Consider the following 18105-nt stretch of genomic DNA (forward strand, 5'->3'; position numbering starts at 1 on the left):
CATAATACTATATATATATATATATATATATATATATATACACATACATACATACAATAGTATTATAACCATCTTTGGAAAATACAACCAACAATTACCCTCTAGAACTGTTTTCTATCTATTCAACTTACACTCTTTTTCACCTTGTTAAATTAAAAAGTTGCATTTTCTTTGCACAGTTTTTTTGGTTCTAAATTTTAAAACTATATAAAAGATTTTCAACTACATCTCCCTCAAAGATTCTGAGTGTCCACTAAGTAGACAGGTAGGACTGGTGTGTCTTTCTGGTAGAAAATCACCTCTTTGCCATTGATTTCTCAGTTGCCCAGTAATCAGAAAAAGACTAAGCACATATTCTCATTTTCTACAGGGGATATTTTGTATTTGAACAGAAAATTTGGTAAGTTATTTGAAACATAAACAATTTTAAAGTGTGCTTATAGAGTTTCATTTTTTTAGTTGCCTTGATATCTTTTTGGTCATAACTTTCAAAATTAGATACAGTGGAAGACATTTTAAAAAACTAGAATAATATATAGGGATATTTTATGCTCAGGATAATTAATTTCCAGTAATCTTTAACTAATTTCCAGTAACCTTTTCCCCAAAAAACTGCACATATTTGATTTGTGAACTCAAAGTACATAAGCTTTAGTCGCTTATGAAACATAATGGTCACAAAATAAAGAGTTTCCCTTTCTCTCTGACATGGAGACTTCTTAGCTCCAGTATGTACTCAAGTCTCAGTTAAGAGATTTTCTGAGGGCTGAGTGTGGGATTTCCACTTCTATTGTCAACTTTAATCATTTATTTGAACCAAAGTCTCTTTAGTCCACTAGTTTATCTTGACTGTCAGTAAGAGATAATGAGTTTCACTTTCATGAGTGTTTAATAATTTTCTGCTCCTTTTTCTAAGCATAAAACTGGGATCGATGATTACTTTTATATAACTGAGAACTAAAATAAAATAACTTAGAACTAAAAATACATATGGCATATGGTCATTTTCCCAGAAATACTACAAACAGGACCCTAATTCACTAGTGTTGAACTATTAAGCAATCTCCTCTATTGACAATATTTTATCCCTGTTTGGTCTTCAACTGAAATAAACACAATCTAGCACTAGGTTGTGTTTATAAGCAAAAATGTAGATAAACTAGTTTAAAATATTATCTTTATTTGTACAGTCATATCAGAGTAACCTCAACTGAGGCAGTTTGTGTAAGCAACTCACTTATTTGGAAAAATGAAAAAAACGGAAATAATTTTTTGCCTCTGACATATTTTTAAATTTATTTTTTTAAAATTTATTTTTAAATTTAAATAAAAATTTTTATCCAGTCAGGAGTGGTTCCAGGAAATAGTTCTCCTAAGAACAGTAGCTTTCTTACAGCAATTTTTAAACATGCATGGCAAATTATTCTGATCTCCAAAGAAGGTTATTTATACTGGATATAGTCTCTAAAAACTTAGAGGAAAGTATCATTCATTTAAACCTCTTCCACATGCTCCATCATTCAAAATTTGTTTTAATTAGTGAAGGAGAAGTGAAAGAGACATGAACAATGAAGAATTTTAGAGTTAACCATTCAGAATACCTGGGTTCAAATTCTATCTCAAAGTAAATATGTAACCTTTTAAAAATTATTTCATTTCACTGGTCCTCAGTTTGCTTATCTATAAAATAGATATGATAATACCTACTATTTATAAAAATATATGTGCTTATCTGTTTGGATGTTGATACTACTTAAGCAAGGTAGACTTATTAACAACCTATTTGTTACTAAACACCTTTCTTAATAGAATGTCATTTTCATACTTGGCTTTTGGGACAGAACATCCGATATCCATTGCCCTCTTTGCAGATAGATTGATTTATTCCATACACAAAACAATAGCAATTTCAAAGGCAGGAAATGTGGTTATGTTATATGGATGAGATAAATCACACCATAATCGTGTGTCAAGATAAAGTGCAATCTATATGACTAAATATGGGAGGTCACTTCCCAACTTCTATTAATAGGTATTTGCTATATTGTCAGCTCTTTTTTTTTTAACATCTTTATTGAAGTATAAGTGCTTTACAATGGTATGTTAGTTTCTCCTTTATAACAAAGTGAATCTGCTATACATATACATATATCTCCATATCTCCTCCCTCTTGCGGCTCCCTCCCACCCTCCCTATCCCACCCCTCTAGGTGGTCACAAAGCACCAAGCTGATCTCCCTGTGCTATGCAGCTGCTTCCCACTAGCTATCTATTTTACGTTTGGTAGTGTATATAAGCGCATGCCACTCTCTCACTTTGTCCCAGCTTACCCTTCCCCCTCCCCGTGTCCTCAAGTCCATGCTCTAGTAGGTCTGCGTCCTTATTCCCATCCTGCCCCCAGGTTTGAGAAGAGATGAAAAGTATCAGACACAATAGACGAAAAGTGAAAAATGTGGGGAGGATGAAGAAAGAAAATCTTAAAATTGAGAAGGCTGTAATCCTTAACAACTTCAAACTTTCCTGTAAATTGGGAAAAGGTCCTTGTTAGTCATCATTAGCACTGTAATCCTTCAGACCACTTCACTGACCAAAAAATTGCCCCCAAATAGTTTGAGCACCACAGCATGCATTTACTCTTGTATATATCCTACCAGTAGCTTTGGGGCACCTACAACGTCGACATGCCAACACACTGGTGATCCTTAGCGCTCCTTGGAGAATTCAGGTCAAGCAAGGGGATACATACTTAGTTTTGTTTTGTTTTCTTATTGTTTTTTAATCTGTCCCACTATGCAAAGATGGATGATGAAAAGGTATGCCTGAATCCTATTTTGTCCCCACCCCATTCTGTTGTCTCTCCTCTTCTGCACTCCATGAAGAACAATGGACAGAGGGGAGTTAGGGTAACTTGGAGCCTTTCTGCCTCATGCAATTGATATTTATCCATCATGAAGGCAGCAACCCTCAAAGCCCAGGCATCTGAGTGGTCAGGCCTCTGAGATCAGGAAAAAGAGAGGAAGAGCCATCACAATTGCTTGCAAGTAGCAGTGTTCTGATCTTGAACCAAAATACCAGAAATGTTTTAATTAATAGGGACAATGATAAATAAAATAGGAAGTGAGATAAGAGGTCGTTGCCTGAGAAAACAAGGCTTTTCTTCTCATTTTTACAACTCTCTGAATGACCCACAAAAGAAAGTACATGCAAATAATATTGTAAGTTCCAGGATGTGCTCTTCCAAGAAGGACTGCCCACAGAAAAATCCAAGAGGGAGGTCATTAAATTGAACAGAAGATATTTAGAATAGGCAGCTTCACCCCATGTAAAGCAATTGTAAGCCTTTCTTTGTGTTTTAGAAGTTTTTAGATAGTCAGATTCAATTAAGCTCTGTAACTTTGAGAGATGGTGCTTCTAAGGATATAGGCGGGAGGGACTGAAGAGGTAGGATTCCTTGGTCTGGTAACAGACCTGTGGGAGGGCAGAGAATTGGGCTATTGTGCTTCAATCAGCAGCATAACCTACATGTCACAGTCAATTTAACCACGAAGCTTTAGAATTAGGATGAGGACAAATGACTGTCCGAAGCAGAACTTGAGAAAGGGGCAACTCATTTAGTGTGAAAGAATTAATGGTTAGACGCAAACACCACCACAGAAAAACATTTTACATAGACTTCAGGCTTGAAGATTGATAAGAGAAGATAACATAAAAGTTGCTGTAGCTAATTCCATAGTTGGTTAAGAGCATAGGTCATAGAGCCAGACTGCTTGGGATTGGGAACTGGTCCTGTCATTGAGTCACTGGACGATGCTGGGCAAGTTACTTCCCCTCTCTGTGCCTCAGCTTTCTCATTTGCTATGTGGGAAAATTATAATATTATCTACCGAAAATATTCAGTGAATTCATACATGTAAAGTTCTTCCAAAGTGCCTGATAGCTGGTAAAAGTTCTCAACATTTAACTATTACTATAAATAACCCAGAACTGCCCCCAAGGAATAACTAATATTTACTTAACATTTACTATGTAATAGGACTTATGCAAAGTAATTTATGTGACTTACACTTACCCTTAACAATCATCCTATCATGTACGTACTATTATTACCTCATTTTACCAGTAATGAAAATGAGGCACAGAGAAGCTATGAAGCCTGCTTAAGGTCACACAGCAAAGGAAGTGGTGCTGTCAGGATTCATCCAGGCAGTCTGGCTCGAGGTACAACATATTTCATCACTGTGTGGTACTGTCTTTAGACTTGACATAGGAAACAGAGGACACAAACAATGCATTTGCTTTCATGTCTGTCTATTTCAATGAGTTTAGGCTTCTCAACCACAGGGGCTATAGTGGATTTCTCGCCTTCTCCCAGTACCTAGCAGACCACCTTGTACACAGTGCATATTTGATTAGATAACTGGCTAACTTAACTGTCTGTCCTTTGTTAATGGCAGGTGCTTAGCTCCATGACTCAAGCCCGTATCCTAAAATCCCGTGGCAGAACTCACTGCCATCTCTTATGCAGCAGTCTTCTTGACACTACTATAGTCCCGTGTGCCCTCCAGCCACCAATAAAGGGACAGTCTCTGGTCTCCCTGTTCATTCACCCACCCTCTTGTCCATCCTCTTTCTAACACTTCCACTCCAAGGCCAGTACAAGGAGGATCACACAGGACTTTAATGAAGACAATACCAGAGGAAAGAAGAGGAATGAGAAGGACCCAGGCCTGGAATAAGTTCCTGAGTCCTTTTGTCTGTCCAGCTGAGGACTGCCTCACCACCTCTTTTTTGGTTTTCAAGCCTCAGAAGTCTCCAAAGTACAGAATGGGCAAACTGGTGTTGGAGAAAAAGCAGGCCACTGGGAAGCCAGGAAAAAATTAGAACTTTCATTTCTAATATAATAAGCAAGTTAATAATAAATTCGTATAAGGCCTGACTTTGGAGCCTTCACCCCACCCCATCAGTATATCAAATGGCTCTGCATTATTCATCTCTGAAAGAGAAAAAGCGCCATAGAGTTAATGGAATTGAAGGCATTGCCTTCATATGATTGTTCTCTTTCAGCGTATTGTCATATGTTGCAGCTTAGGTGTTTTAGGGAAAGTGGATTCAAGAATGATTTTTATCTATTCTTAACTGAATTAACTTTCACAGTCCAGACAGTGTCTTTAAAAATGTTAGGGCTTCCCTGGTGGCTCAGTGGTTGAGAGTCTGCCTGCTAATGCAGGGGACACGGGTTCGAGCCCTGGTCTGGGAGGATCCCACGTGCCGCGGAGCAACTGGGCCCGTGAGCCATAACTGCCGAGCCTGCGCGTCCAGAGCCTGTGCTCCGCAACGAGAGAGGCTACGATAGTGAGAGGCCCGTGCAGCGCAATGAAGAGTGGCCCCCACTTGCCACAACTAGAGAAAGCCCTCACACAGAAATGAAGACCCAACACAGCAAAAATAAATAAATTAATTATTTTAAAAAATGCAAAAAAAAAATGTTAAATAGCCAGCATATATGAAAAAGAAAATGGCAATTCTGTTAAGTGTCACATACTAGAAATAAAAACAAAGATTAGCTGAGTAGATCTAACAAGAATCTTTGAAAATTTTGAAAATATCAAAATGCCTACTTACAATTCATATTTCCTTTCACTATCCTTAACAATGAATTCTGTTCTTAGTGAAAATTGCAGCTTGAGATATTATTAAGTTATCAATATAATCATGTTCCTAAATTTAAAACAGAGAAGTATAAACTATGATGAAATCAGACAATTTAGAAAATAGATAAGTTATAACAATTTGCCACTAATTATCCAAGCATTGTCTATTATCTTAACATATTTGGGTCATGTTAAATATGGGTAGGCCTCAACACTTTCGAGTCTAGAACAACCTGCATTTACCTTTTTTTTTGAACAACCTGCAGTTTTTTCTTAAACTGCTTTGTATACAGCAGATTTGGACATTATTCCATCAGCCTGCCAATAAATATTCAAATTTTCAACTGTTATGTTTCTTTCTGCCTGCCGGTAGATTGGTTTTGGCAACTTTACTGACCTAATATTTGATTATTTGAAAGTTTCACTGCAGCTATTTTGAACCTATATTTCTTTGTACACATAAGGTCCCTTGAAGGATGTCTCTGAGAAAAGCGCTGAGGAACAGGGTCACGGTGGGGCCTCACTCCAGCTCTCCTCTAGCCCCTTGATTTTCATTTAGATTACATTTCAAGCTTCTGCCTAATAACTTGTTTGGAAATAGGGTTCCACTGTGAAGAAATATTTACAATTCATCAGCTCATTTGTTAAAAATATTAAACTTTCACTCTATTATTGACATTTAAAAGTTATTAAATATTTAATTTATTCAATAAATTATTCATTAATACTATATTAAACCTACTGCTTATTATAGCTGTTCTTGATATTTAAAAACTGAGTAAAATTGGAAAATAAAGAAAAGACTGGTGACATTAGTAATAAAGATACAATTCTCACCTCTTATGTCTGTGCACTTGAGGTAAGGTAGATGTAAGGTCTTCTGGGTACAGCAAATCAAATTTTTAGCTGCAGTAAATACCCACTGCATTTTAATCTAGTCAACTGTACAGTAATAGTGAAGACAAGAACAGTGTTAAAGTGTTTTATAAAATCTTGGAATTATCTTTAAAGGTTTAGAAATGATAAAATTGGGGATTTAAAAATATTTATTTTGGGACTTCTCTGGTGGTGCAGTGGTTAAGAATCTGCCTGCTTATGCAGGGGACACGGGTTCGAGCCCTGGTCCAGGAAGATCACACGTGCTGCGAAGCAACTAAGCCCGTGCGCCACAACTACTGAGCCTGCACTCTAGAGCCTGTGAGCCACAACTACTGAGCCCACATGCCACAACTACTGAAGCCTGCATGCCTAGAGCCTGTGCTCCGCAACAAGAGAAGCCACTGCAATGAGAAGCCTGTGCACCGCAACGTAGAATAGCCCCCCCTCACCACAACTAGAGAAAGCCCATGTGCAGCAATGAAGACCCAACACGGCCATAAATAAATAAATAAAATATTTACTTGTTCTCTGGGAATGGAAATCCTCCAATAACCTTTTTTTTAACTGAAGTATAGCTGATTTACAATGTTGTGCTAATTTCTGCTGTACACCAAAGTAACTCAGTTATACACATATATACATTCTTTTTTTAATATTCTTTTCCATTATGGTTTATCCCGGGAGACTGGATATAGTTCCCTGTGCTATACAGTAGGACCTTGTTGTTTATCCATTCTAAATGTAATAGTTTGCATCTACTAACCCCAAACTCCCAGTCCCTCCCTCTCCTTCCCCTCCTCCCTTGGCAATCACAAGTCTGTTCTCTATGTCTGTGAATCTGTTTCTGTTTTGTATATAGGTTCATTTGTGCCATATTTTAGATTCCACATATAAGTGATATCATATGGTATTTGACTTTCTCTTTGCAACTTACATGATCATCTCTAGTTGCATCCATGTTGCTGCAAATGGCATTACTTCGTTCTTTTTTATGGCTGAGTAGTATTCCATTGTATATATGTACCACATCTTCTTTATCCATTCATCTGTCAATGGACATTTAGACCGTTTCCATGTCTTGGCTATTGTGAATAGTGCTGTTATGAACAGAGGGGTGCATGTATCTTTTTGAATTATAGCTTTGTCCAGGTATATGCCCAGGAGTGGGATTGCTGGATCATATGGTAGTTCTATTTTTAGTTTTCTGAGGAACCTCTATACGGTTTTCCATAGTGACTGTACCAATTTACATTCCCACCAACAGTGTAGGAGGGAAACCCTCCAATAATCTTTATGTCTATTTTTATAATTCAACTCATTCAACTTTCATAAACAAAATAGAGACTATCTGTAAAGTGCACACGTTCCTAATTAGTTAAACTACACATAAAACAAAACTCTAAAATACACCACCTTCCAAAATTATCATCAGCCGTTCCACAGAAATATATAGTAATTTTACCAATTTGATGCCAGTGAGTTTGATGGCTTCCATGTAAATATTACTAACAATTCAAGATATTCTCACTTCATTTGCATTTTATTAATATTTCAGCTACCAATTTACTTTAGACACAGCTTGATGCTAATTTGCATGCACTTTCAATAGTTCAACACGAACTTCAATACATGCCAATGCAGACCTGTAGTTAAGGAAGCTGTATAATCATATAGTATATATAATTTACTACATTTATTTTGCTCTATATTCTCCAGCACTTACTGCCAAAAGAAAAGATCGCATATGCCCAAATACATTACTGATGAAATTATTAGCTACCATTAGGGTCGTATCTGGTTTTATATGTTTTTCATCACTTTCTCGGTTAAATATTACCTTTTCATTTGTTTAAAGGAAGAAATCAGATCATTTGGATAGGCAACAAAGACTAAACAAGGCTGAAAACCTCTCACTTCCAGTATTTCTATGTAAGAATTAGAGAAGAGTGTTTAGGTACAGAGCCTCCAAATATAAGAAAAGATGATCCACAGACTGCTTCATTCTTTAGAAACCTCGTTGATAAGGGAGGGGGCACATCTTTTGTACACTTTGTAAAGAGATTTAAACACTAAGAGGCCCTCCTTCCCTCAGACCATGGGGCTAGAACCAAAGGGAGTTTGGAACTTCCCAACTTCATAGCAAATGATAATCTTGTATTGGAACAAAAGGCAAGGCTGACTCAGAATGTTATTAGGGTTGTGCGTGTAAGCAAATGACACGATACAGCTTGTGGTATTAAAAAAAGAATAGAAGAAGACAAGGCCCAGGAAAAGGCTGTTTATGTTTCCACACAGAGGCAAGGCATGCAGAATGAGGAAACAAAGCCTCCTTAATTAGCAAATTATACTACAAGGGCTGATAACCTCTGTATTTTGTAGCTGAGCATCCCTCCTGTTGCTCCTCCCCTCTCATCATCTACATAAGTGGGAACACTTGGAATATTTATATCTAAAACAAATGACGGAAGGAGGAAAGGTTTCTAAATAGACTGAATGTAAAAGGCTGAGTCAGAGTCCCATTTCTATGAAAATAGAATGCCTCTGATATTTTGTCAACATTCTTGCTAATGCCACAACAAAGAGGATGAAACAGGCACATAAAGCTGAGGACCTCCGGGCACCCAGACTCCGTCTAACCAGAGGCTGCTGATTTGTATTGCTATTCAGGTGCTTTTTCTTTTTTAACGTGTATCTGTTTTTGGAGTAAAAAAGACATGAAATTTCCCTGCCTGTACTCTAAAATGTCACGTCATAGCATGTCCCAATACCACACAAAGAAATGGCTTAGACAGGGCTTCCCTGGTGGCACAGTGGTTGGGAGTCCGCCTGCCGATGCAGGGGACGCAGGTTCGTGCTCCGGTCCGGGAGGATCCCACATGCTGCGGAGCGGCTGGGCCCGTGAGCCATGGCCGCTGAGCCTGTGCGTCCGGAGCCTGTGCTCCGCAACGGGAGAGGCCACAACAGTGAGAGGCCCGCATACCGAAAAAAAAAAAAAAAAAGGCTTAGACAGGCTCTATGCCAACTGGCACGGACCTGAAGATTATTTGGCTTCCAGGAAGGTCATCTTTTTCCCACACAGCAAACCTAAAAATTTACCTTGCAATGGTCTCAATGTTAATACTGTATTCATTTTGTGATATAGAACAGGGGTCAGCAAACTTTTTCTGTAAAGGGTTGGATGTCAAATTTTAAGCTCTGTGGGCCTTCTGGTCTCTTTTGCAACTACTCAAGTCTGCTTTTATAGGAAGAAAGCAGCCATAGACAATACATAAGCAAATGGGTATGGCTCTGTTCCAATAAAACTTTATTTACAAATGGATGGACAATATATTAAGGAATGAGTGTGGTTGTATTCCAGTAAAACTTTATTTACAAACATAGGTAGCAGGCACAATTTAGCCCAAGGGCCATTGTTTGCTGACCCCTGTAACAGAATATGGAAACTCAGGACTAATTAAAATTTCTCCCACTACATAGTTAGTAGGGTAATTATAGAACATAGTTAAGTCTCATTTTCATACATATATTTAATTTTAGTCGAAATATGCCCATGGAATTCATTCATTCCTCTAGTCATTAAAAAGAAAGTATTCTTTCCAACTACATTCCAGGCATTGTGCAAGAAAAGTAGATCTGCTATCTGTTATCAAAATAATACATAAAATAATAAATAAGAACTAGTGAACAAGACAGGCACAGTCTCTATCTCATAGCACATAGGGTCTGGGAGAATAAATTATGCAAATATTTACCAAAGTCTACTATGTGTCATGCACTCTTCTAGGGGTAAGGTGTACTGCATGGAACAAAATGGACAAGGACCTCTTGTTGTGTTTACATTCTTAGTAGAGGTAGACGGAATAAATTATATGACAAACAATAAACAATAAAAGGTCACAGTGGTAAATTCCATGAAGAAACAATACATATATTATGATAGAAAATCACATAGCAGAGTGGGGGAAAGTGGTAGGTAATGGTGCTCAATGAAGACTTTCTGAGAAGATTTCTGAGCAAAGACCTGAATGAAGAGAAAAGGTCATTCATGCCAAGATCTGGGGCAAGAATTTTCCTAGCTAGGCAAACAGAATGTGAAGTCCCTGAGACAGCAAAGAGCTGGTCTGATGGAGATATAACAAGAAGGCTAAACTCATTTAAGTGTCTGGAATGAGGGAAAGGTGGTAAATGAGGAATCCAGAGAGGAGTGTGGGGGCAGATCATATAGGACCTTGTGGTAAAGAATCTGGATCCTTTTCTCACGTAATGGAAAAATGTAGGGGGATTTTAAGGAAAAGAATGGTACATTCTCATCCATTTAAAATTACATTGAACCAATAATTACATATGAATGAGTGCTACTAAAAGAAAGCTCAATGTGAAAGCTCACAGTCAGGAGTAAGAAAGGCTGCAATCACCCATAGAAAAGAACCTATTTGCCATGCTCCTAAAACCTGACATCCACCTACGGAGACAGTTTTCGGGAAGGCTTGCTCCTTCCTGCAGAGAAATCCAAAAGGCTGTTAGAGCTCCAAATGCCCAACTTCTGGGGCCCAGAAAGTCTTTATGCCTTCTTGGATCTTTCAATTCTACAATATAACGAGCAAATAATAAAACCTAACTATTCATTGAAAAGTTAATACAGAGGCATTAACTAAAGAGCTCTACTTAGCTCAAAAATCAGGGGTTACTCTCAAATGAAGTTGGTGGAGAAATTTCTACAACTGAGTTTAAAAGACAATTATTCCTATTAACCTTCTTGGCAATTGTCATTTTTTTCTATCTCCATGCATAAATCATATATGCATATTTTCTTCAAATTTAGTGACAAATTTTTTAAAACATACTGATCAACTGTCTGCTCATTTTACACATTCTAGAAATCCCCTCACATGTGCAAATAAAACATAGAGTATCCTCTCTGGCTTAGTTTTGCACAGTCACCAGCCATGAAAACAATGCGCAGATAAGAAGTCAGTTCTAGTTACTTAGATTCACATGTTCACATATTATTATCACAAATATATGTAAATATATGCCACTCCTGTATGCAGTAACTGTTTGCCTACGGGTCTGGAAGTATAAAATTCTTTTTCATCCCACAGGATGACTGACCCTCAAGTAACTTAGAAGCAAACTTTAGCATCTGAAAGCAGCTGCAAGGTCCCTTAACTTGCTTTATTTTATACATGGCATCACACACTTGAACATGTGATGTTTTTTATTTTTATATTATGATGATAACAGAGATATTATTCAGACACTTAATAAACATCTTTGGAGATATAAAGATGGATAAAGAGACTTTTGCTACACTCTAGGGACTCACAGTCTAAAGCCCTCAAAACAAATAATGAAAATGACAACAGTCACACACCATGGAAATGCAGTGCTAACATGATACATGCAATGTGATAACACTGGAGAACTCAGCCTTTGAGGATAAGTGGAGTGTGGGTACATATCATGGAGAAACCAGCAACAAACATGACTCTTAAAGAATAATTAAGAAGACAAATGAATTCATAGAAGTTTTTAAGATCCCAGACCATTGGCTAAATACAATTTGGATAATTAATACCACATATTCTAGACTCAATATCTTTTTTTTTTTTTTTTTTTTTTTGCGGTATGCGGGCCTCTCACTGTTGTGGCCTCTCCCGTTGCGGAGCACAGGCTCCGGACGCGCAGGCCCAGCGGCCATGGCTCACGGGCCTAGTCGCTCCGCGGCATGTGGGATCTTCCCGGACCAGGGCACGAACCCGTGTCTCCTGCATCGGCAGGCGGATTCTCAACCACTGCGCCACCAGGGAAGCCCTCAATATCTTTTAAATTAATATTAGGACAAAAATAATTGCATGATGTAGTTAAAGGGGAGCAGAATTTGTCATGCCAAATTATGACTTTTTGGCATAAGGATTATTTCAGGCTGATACTTGTAAGAAACAGCAGACATAGGAAAAGCTCTTTCAGAGCTTTTTTTCTAACCAAGTAGAAATTAGCCTTCTATAAGAGAAATTTACATTTATAAGGGAGATCTCCATTTGTAAGGGTGTCTCACTCTCTGTACCACAAAGAGGAAGATGACTAAACCTCTAGCAACTCTATCAATGGAGAAGGCATGGACTTAAATCTTCATAACAACCATACTCTTGTTTACTATGTTTTACCTGAAAACCTGGCTCTCCCCACCCAACATCTTCTTTTGTCTTTAGCTGGAGAGGGTATTTAAGGTGGAAGCTTGGGCCATTTGGTGGAGTTACTCCATTTTCCTGGGTACCCCCCCCATGTATACAGGAGGTACCCTGTATACATGTTTTTCTCTTGTTAACATGTTTTTATTATAGAATAGTCTCAGCCATGAACCTAGAAGGGTAGAGAGAAAATTATTTTTCCTCCTCCACATAGTCCTTGCTTAAAAGACAACTTAAAATCTACTTAGGGAAGGAAGGTATAGATCCAAAAAGTTAACAGTACATAATAAAATGTAGACTGCAACACATAGACAAGGCATCCATTTATTCAATCAACAAACAGTTACTATCTATCTGCTATGGATGATCTACCACTCTAAGCCCTGGGAAAATGACACTGGACAAACACACAAGACCACTGGCCTCATGGAAGTCACCTTCTATGAGTAGATATTAATATGAGTTAATATGTGTAATACAAGGGCTTTTAAAAAGATCATCATCATCATTAATATATCTCAGGTAACTGCATGCCAAATACTAATTCTCTGAAGAAAAGAATATAATATTCAAGTAGAGGATGCTGTTAGTCAAAAAATGCTGTCAATAGAAAAATTTAGCCAAGCACTTCATTAAAAGTATTTCATTTATTAAAATATTCTGGATCATAATTCATAACTACATTTCGTACTAACAATCAATTTGTCAATTTTAGCTAGTGTGAAATGCTTATAGTAGATAGATTTTTGTTCTCTGTTACAAGGCATGTTTTTTTAACTCAGCGTATTTATACTTTCAACCAAAAAAAGAAAAGACACCATTTGGCAAAGGCAAAACAGACTTTCTAAGCATTCCCCCAAATTCTAAAACATTATATATTTTAAATCTGAATATTTTAAATACACATAATTGTGAACTTTGGGTATATAAGAGAAAACAATAATTCAAGAAGCACAGGATGTGGAGGAGACATTAAACAACAGACATTTCTGTGTCATAGAAAGGTAGAAAGGAATCACAAGAAAGTGGTGAAGACACAAAGGCCTTTGGGCTTACTGTCACTATCCCAAGATCTGGTCACTCTCTGGTAATGGGTATGTTTTGCTAATAATTCTGAAAAGAGCTATATGGTGGAAGAGAGTTAAACCTAGACATATAGCCCAGGTGTTTCACCCAAGAAAAATGTGATTTTTTTGAACAATTATGTATATTGCTTTTCCCTATCTGAAAAGTAAGGATAACGCTATAAACCTATCTCACGTTGGTGTTAATTGACAAGTTATCATGGAAACCTGATCTCCGAGAATTAAATCCATCACATCAACAGACCAGTGCCATAACACTTCCAGTACTTAGGGCGACCAACATATCCTATGCCCTGCTGACTACCTTGCTTATCATCTTATTCAGTTGTAAGACCAGAAAAGTTGAGGAATGAGATTGGAGAATATAAGTCTCATAAAGTGACTTACAGTGACAGCCAGTGTTTTCTGAAGAATATTTAAAAGAATCCAGTTTAACAAACATGGAGGAAGGTAATAGATTAATATAAATTATCATCGATCTGCTTCTAGCACTGATAATACACATTCTGCATCAAAAAATTTCCTGATAGTGATGATATGAGCTGCATAATAATCATATGTTTTGATTAATTATTTTGTTGAATAAATGGATGAATTACTTACACTTACACTGATAGGCTCAGTTTCTGCAGTGCATTGCTTCTTAACCTAACACAACTACTGGGAATCAAAATAGAAGTAGTACAAATTATAGTATTAAGCATACCAAATGGTTACAATAACAAAGATTTCCCTTTGAATCATCAAAATAAGTACCTTACATGAAATTTAGGACTTGAAGTATGGAAAACCTCTAATTAAGGGATATTTATAAAAGCCTTTAGCAAGTTCTTTGCTGAATGCATTTATCTGGTTTCTTGATCCTCCAACCAATCACATTAACAATGACAAAAGACATGCAAATTTAAACGGACAATAGTCAAGCCAAACTGCTCTGACTCATACCAACTGGGACATTTTCAGCATATATTCGGCTTGATTCACGCTAGCAAGGGTCAATATAACCAAAGAACATGTTCATAGTTATGCCTGGCTATAATCTGAAAACTATCTCATAATCATTGACCAAAATCAATGCAAACCAAAATCAAATTTATTTCAAACATTAACATGTGAAACCTGGGCATGCTTTAAACCCAGCAGAAACATGTATTTACCCTGCTACTGCTTAATAACTGCACAGCAACAACAAAAAATATGCATTACTATGTTTAAATCACCATTTTGATTGTATATTTTAAGCAAACAAAATATTACATTTTTGGTAGAATAGCTCATTGAAGACAATTTGGAACTAAATTTCCCTCTCCACCTCCCTCAATGAATCCAGACTAATTTATGATTAAATTCTCATTAAAAACTATATGGGCAGTATATTGAGAATAGTAATAAGCTAGTCAACCAAATTCATTGTTCACAACGGAAGTAAGTTCTGTGAAAGGAAAAAAATATATACTATTATAAACTGCTGCTGTAATTAGTGCCTGAAATTTAAGCTACATTTAATTAGTGCCTGAAATTTAAGCTATATTATCAAAAGACTGCAGAATTCTCCTTGCTTTCTATTATTTTGCCTATCTATGTATTTTTTCACCTGTAATCTACACTAGAAAGATTAACTAAAATTCCAGGTTTGGAAACTCTAAAACTACTAAGTTTTAGTTAATTTGTGAAATAAAATAACAGTGATCTTAGTTCAGTCCCTAGTGGACAAAAAGTAAAATAACTATTACTCGGCATGATTCAGCAGGAGGTGATCTAAGTGAGCGTGACCACACAGGAACAAAATAGAGCATCTGTCCTTTCCCTATCTTTTATCTTCTTAAAGGGTTTGTTCTGTTAACAGACTAACTTATAGAAGACTAGACTCCTTGCGTTCCTACCCATACACACCAAGCGAACTATTAGCAAAGATCCCTGGGGGAGAAGCTTTCCACAAATGGGACATTGACATTGCCACCCTTCCAGTGATATATTTGAATACACTTGTTATCTGCTGCTTACCTGTTACACAATGAAACAGAGAGTAAAGAGGGAATGAACTGCAGAAAGTATGTTATTTCTTTATAGGCATATTTTCAACAAAAACTTTTAAATGATTTATAGAGAAATAACTAAATAAAATGTTTAATTTGATTTTTACAAATTGGGATTAGATGCATACTCAACATTAACATTTATCTGGAATACTTAGACTCCCATATTGCACTGTGTATAACTACAATGTCCTGAGGAAACAGGTACTTCAGGAACATAGCAAAGCCTACATGCTGTGTTCAGCCCAAATCTGCAGGTGCATATCTTCGCGAACAGCCACCACTGGCTCAATTTCTCCTTTCATAGTGAGTAAACAACCTCTTCCTGATGAGTTCACATTAAAATAAATCTTCCTGATTTTTTCTCAACGACAGAAGAAATATATGACAGAAATCAGTCCTTTACTATACTACTACTTGCTGAAATTGTTACCTTTATATACTTATTCAAGTTCTCCAATCAAATATCATATTTTGTATCTACTCTCATTTCATATTAACTTTATTAGAGGTTGAAAAATAAGTATCTGATGATGACTTTCTGTCCTAGCTGCAGAAAATTTCTTGGTGTAAAATCGATTTGATCCTAAACTAGTACTGTCATTATTACTTTATTTTTTCACTAACTTACTCAAGACATACATGCCTTTTTTTTAAGTTGGATTTTGATAGTCAGAAAACTCAAGCTAAATTTTACATAAGGGAAAACCAGAAATGTCATAAAATGTGCCAGTATTAGGCACACAAACGGGGTGCCACCATACCTTCAGAGGTTTGCACAAGCCTAAAACACGTTTGCTCACCCGTGAAGTCACAGGGAGAGAGCCGTCTTGCATTTGCAAACACTGCCCCCCTGAAGCAAAAGGTAAACACACACATGCTCCCCTAAGGAACTCTAAGTTAGCTGCAGTGCAAGAACAGAAAAGGCTCCGTGCATTTAGAAACTGAAAGCAATCACTTACTTTTTGCAGCCACTGAGTATAATTTTCCATCACATGCTCCAGATGTTGAAGTTTCTGGGAAGAGAAATCCTGTTCCACGTGTGGAGCATCTCTCTGCAGAGCATTTGTGTTGTACTGGTCTGTCGTACTCTCACGACAGTTCCCATCGTGTTCTGGAAGAATGAAAGTGTAGGCACACTGCCCATGCTGAATCCGATTATATCTTCTCCCACCGTTTTCTGGACTTCGGCGCTGGTTGCTGCACCCTATGTGAGTCAGAATAGCAGCGAGGAAAGCAAAGGAAAGGAAAACTGTCATTGTACTGCCAGCACTCTCTTTCCGTGCCTCTCGCAAAACTTGCTCCTTTCTTCTGACCTTTAAACTAGTTCTTTATTTCAGGTAAAACTGCTTGTTTGTTTGACTTTTTCCCCTCTCAAAGAAAGCTTTTGTAGAAGAATCACAGAAAACTAGCCATCTGTTAGCTTTGTTCTAAAATGTTATTTTTTAAATTTCACTGTAAAGATAGTTTCCTTAGTTAAAACTTGAGATATTTATTGCATAGTAGCTGAGATTTATGGTTTCCTCTCAGTGTAACCGTTCAGCGTGTAGCCTGCCTGAGTCAGCTGCGTGTACATATTCTAGACCCTTTCCTCTACCCTATCTGCTGCAGATCTGCTATTTTCTCCCAGACCTCAGTGAGTTTTATTAAGGTTGCACATCCAAGCCAAGCTGGAAGCAGGCAGCCTTTCACAAGATGACTTGACAAGAATGCATGAGTGTGCCCCTATGCTAAGAATTGCTGATGGCTTGAAGCGGCTGGATCGTCTTACAAATTGGCTAGATGCGCATGACCTCGATCATGTATGGCCCTCCCGCCCCTTCCGCAGACAACTGCCTTAAGCCTTTAGGATATTTACCACAAATCAATAGAGCAGTCCACCTTAATACACTTTTGGTGTGCATGCTGACCTACTAAAATCTAGTAAACTAACAGTATGCTTTTAAAGTTCTACTTAATTGGGGAACCCGAAGAAGAAAACTGACATAGTGTCTAGTAAAATTACTCTTAATAGTGAATGATAAATTTGTAAAATTATTAATTTTTTAAAAAATTTATTCTTTACTCTGGGGAAAAAGATATTAAAAGCATTTTTAGAGATGGTATGCTTTCATTGTATTCACTTAGACTTTTGGGAAATTATCAGGAAGGGTCAAATTAGCAAAACATTTCATAACATCACTCAAATATAGCATAGGCATATTAAGTAGAATAATTTAAGTACTTTCTGAGATATAAATTTTAAATAAAACTGGTCCCCCAAT

At 37.1% G+C, this 18105-nt stretch overlaps 1 protein-coding gene across 1 annotated transcript in view; it reads right to left on the reverse strand.

Moving 5' to 3' along the window:
* Positions 1-17610, reverse strand: part of ANGPT1 (angiopoietin 1) — a 255408-nt gene extending 237798 nt beyond the window's left edge. Inside the window, exon 1 of the mRNA XM_059042848.2 lies at positions 16804-17610. Within this exon, the coding sequence (XP_058898831.1) occupies positions 16804-17100 (297 nt within the window). The 5' untranslated portion in view covers positions 17101-17610. The remainder of the gene's footprint in view (positions 1-16803) is intronic.
* Between the last annotated feature and the right edge of the window lie 495 nt (positions 17611-18105).

This window comes from Kogia breviceps, chromosome 17 (genome assembly GCF_026419965.1).
Source record: "Kogia breviceps isolate mKogBre1 chromosome 17, mKogBre1 haplotype 1, whole genome shotgun sequence".
NCBI lineage: Eukaryota > Metazoa > Chordata > Mammalia > Artiodactyla > Physeteridae > Kogia > Kogia breviceps.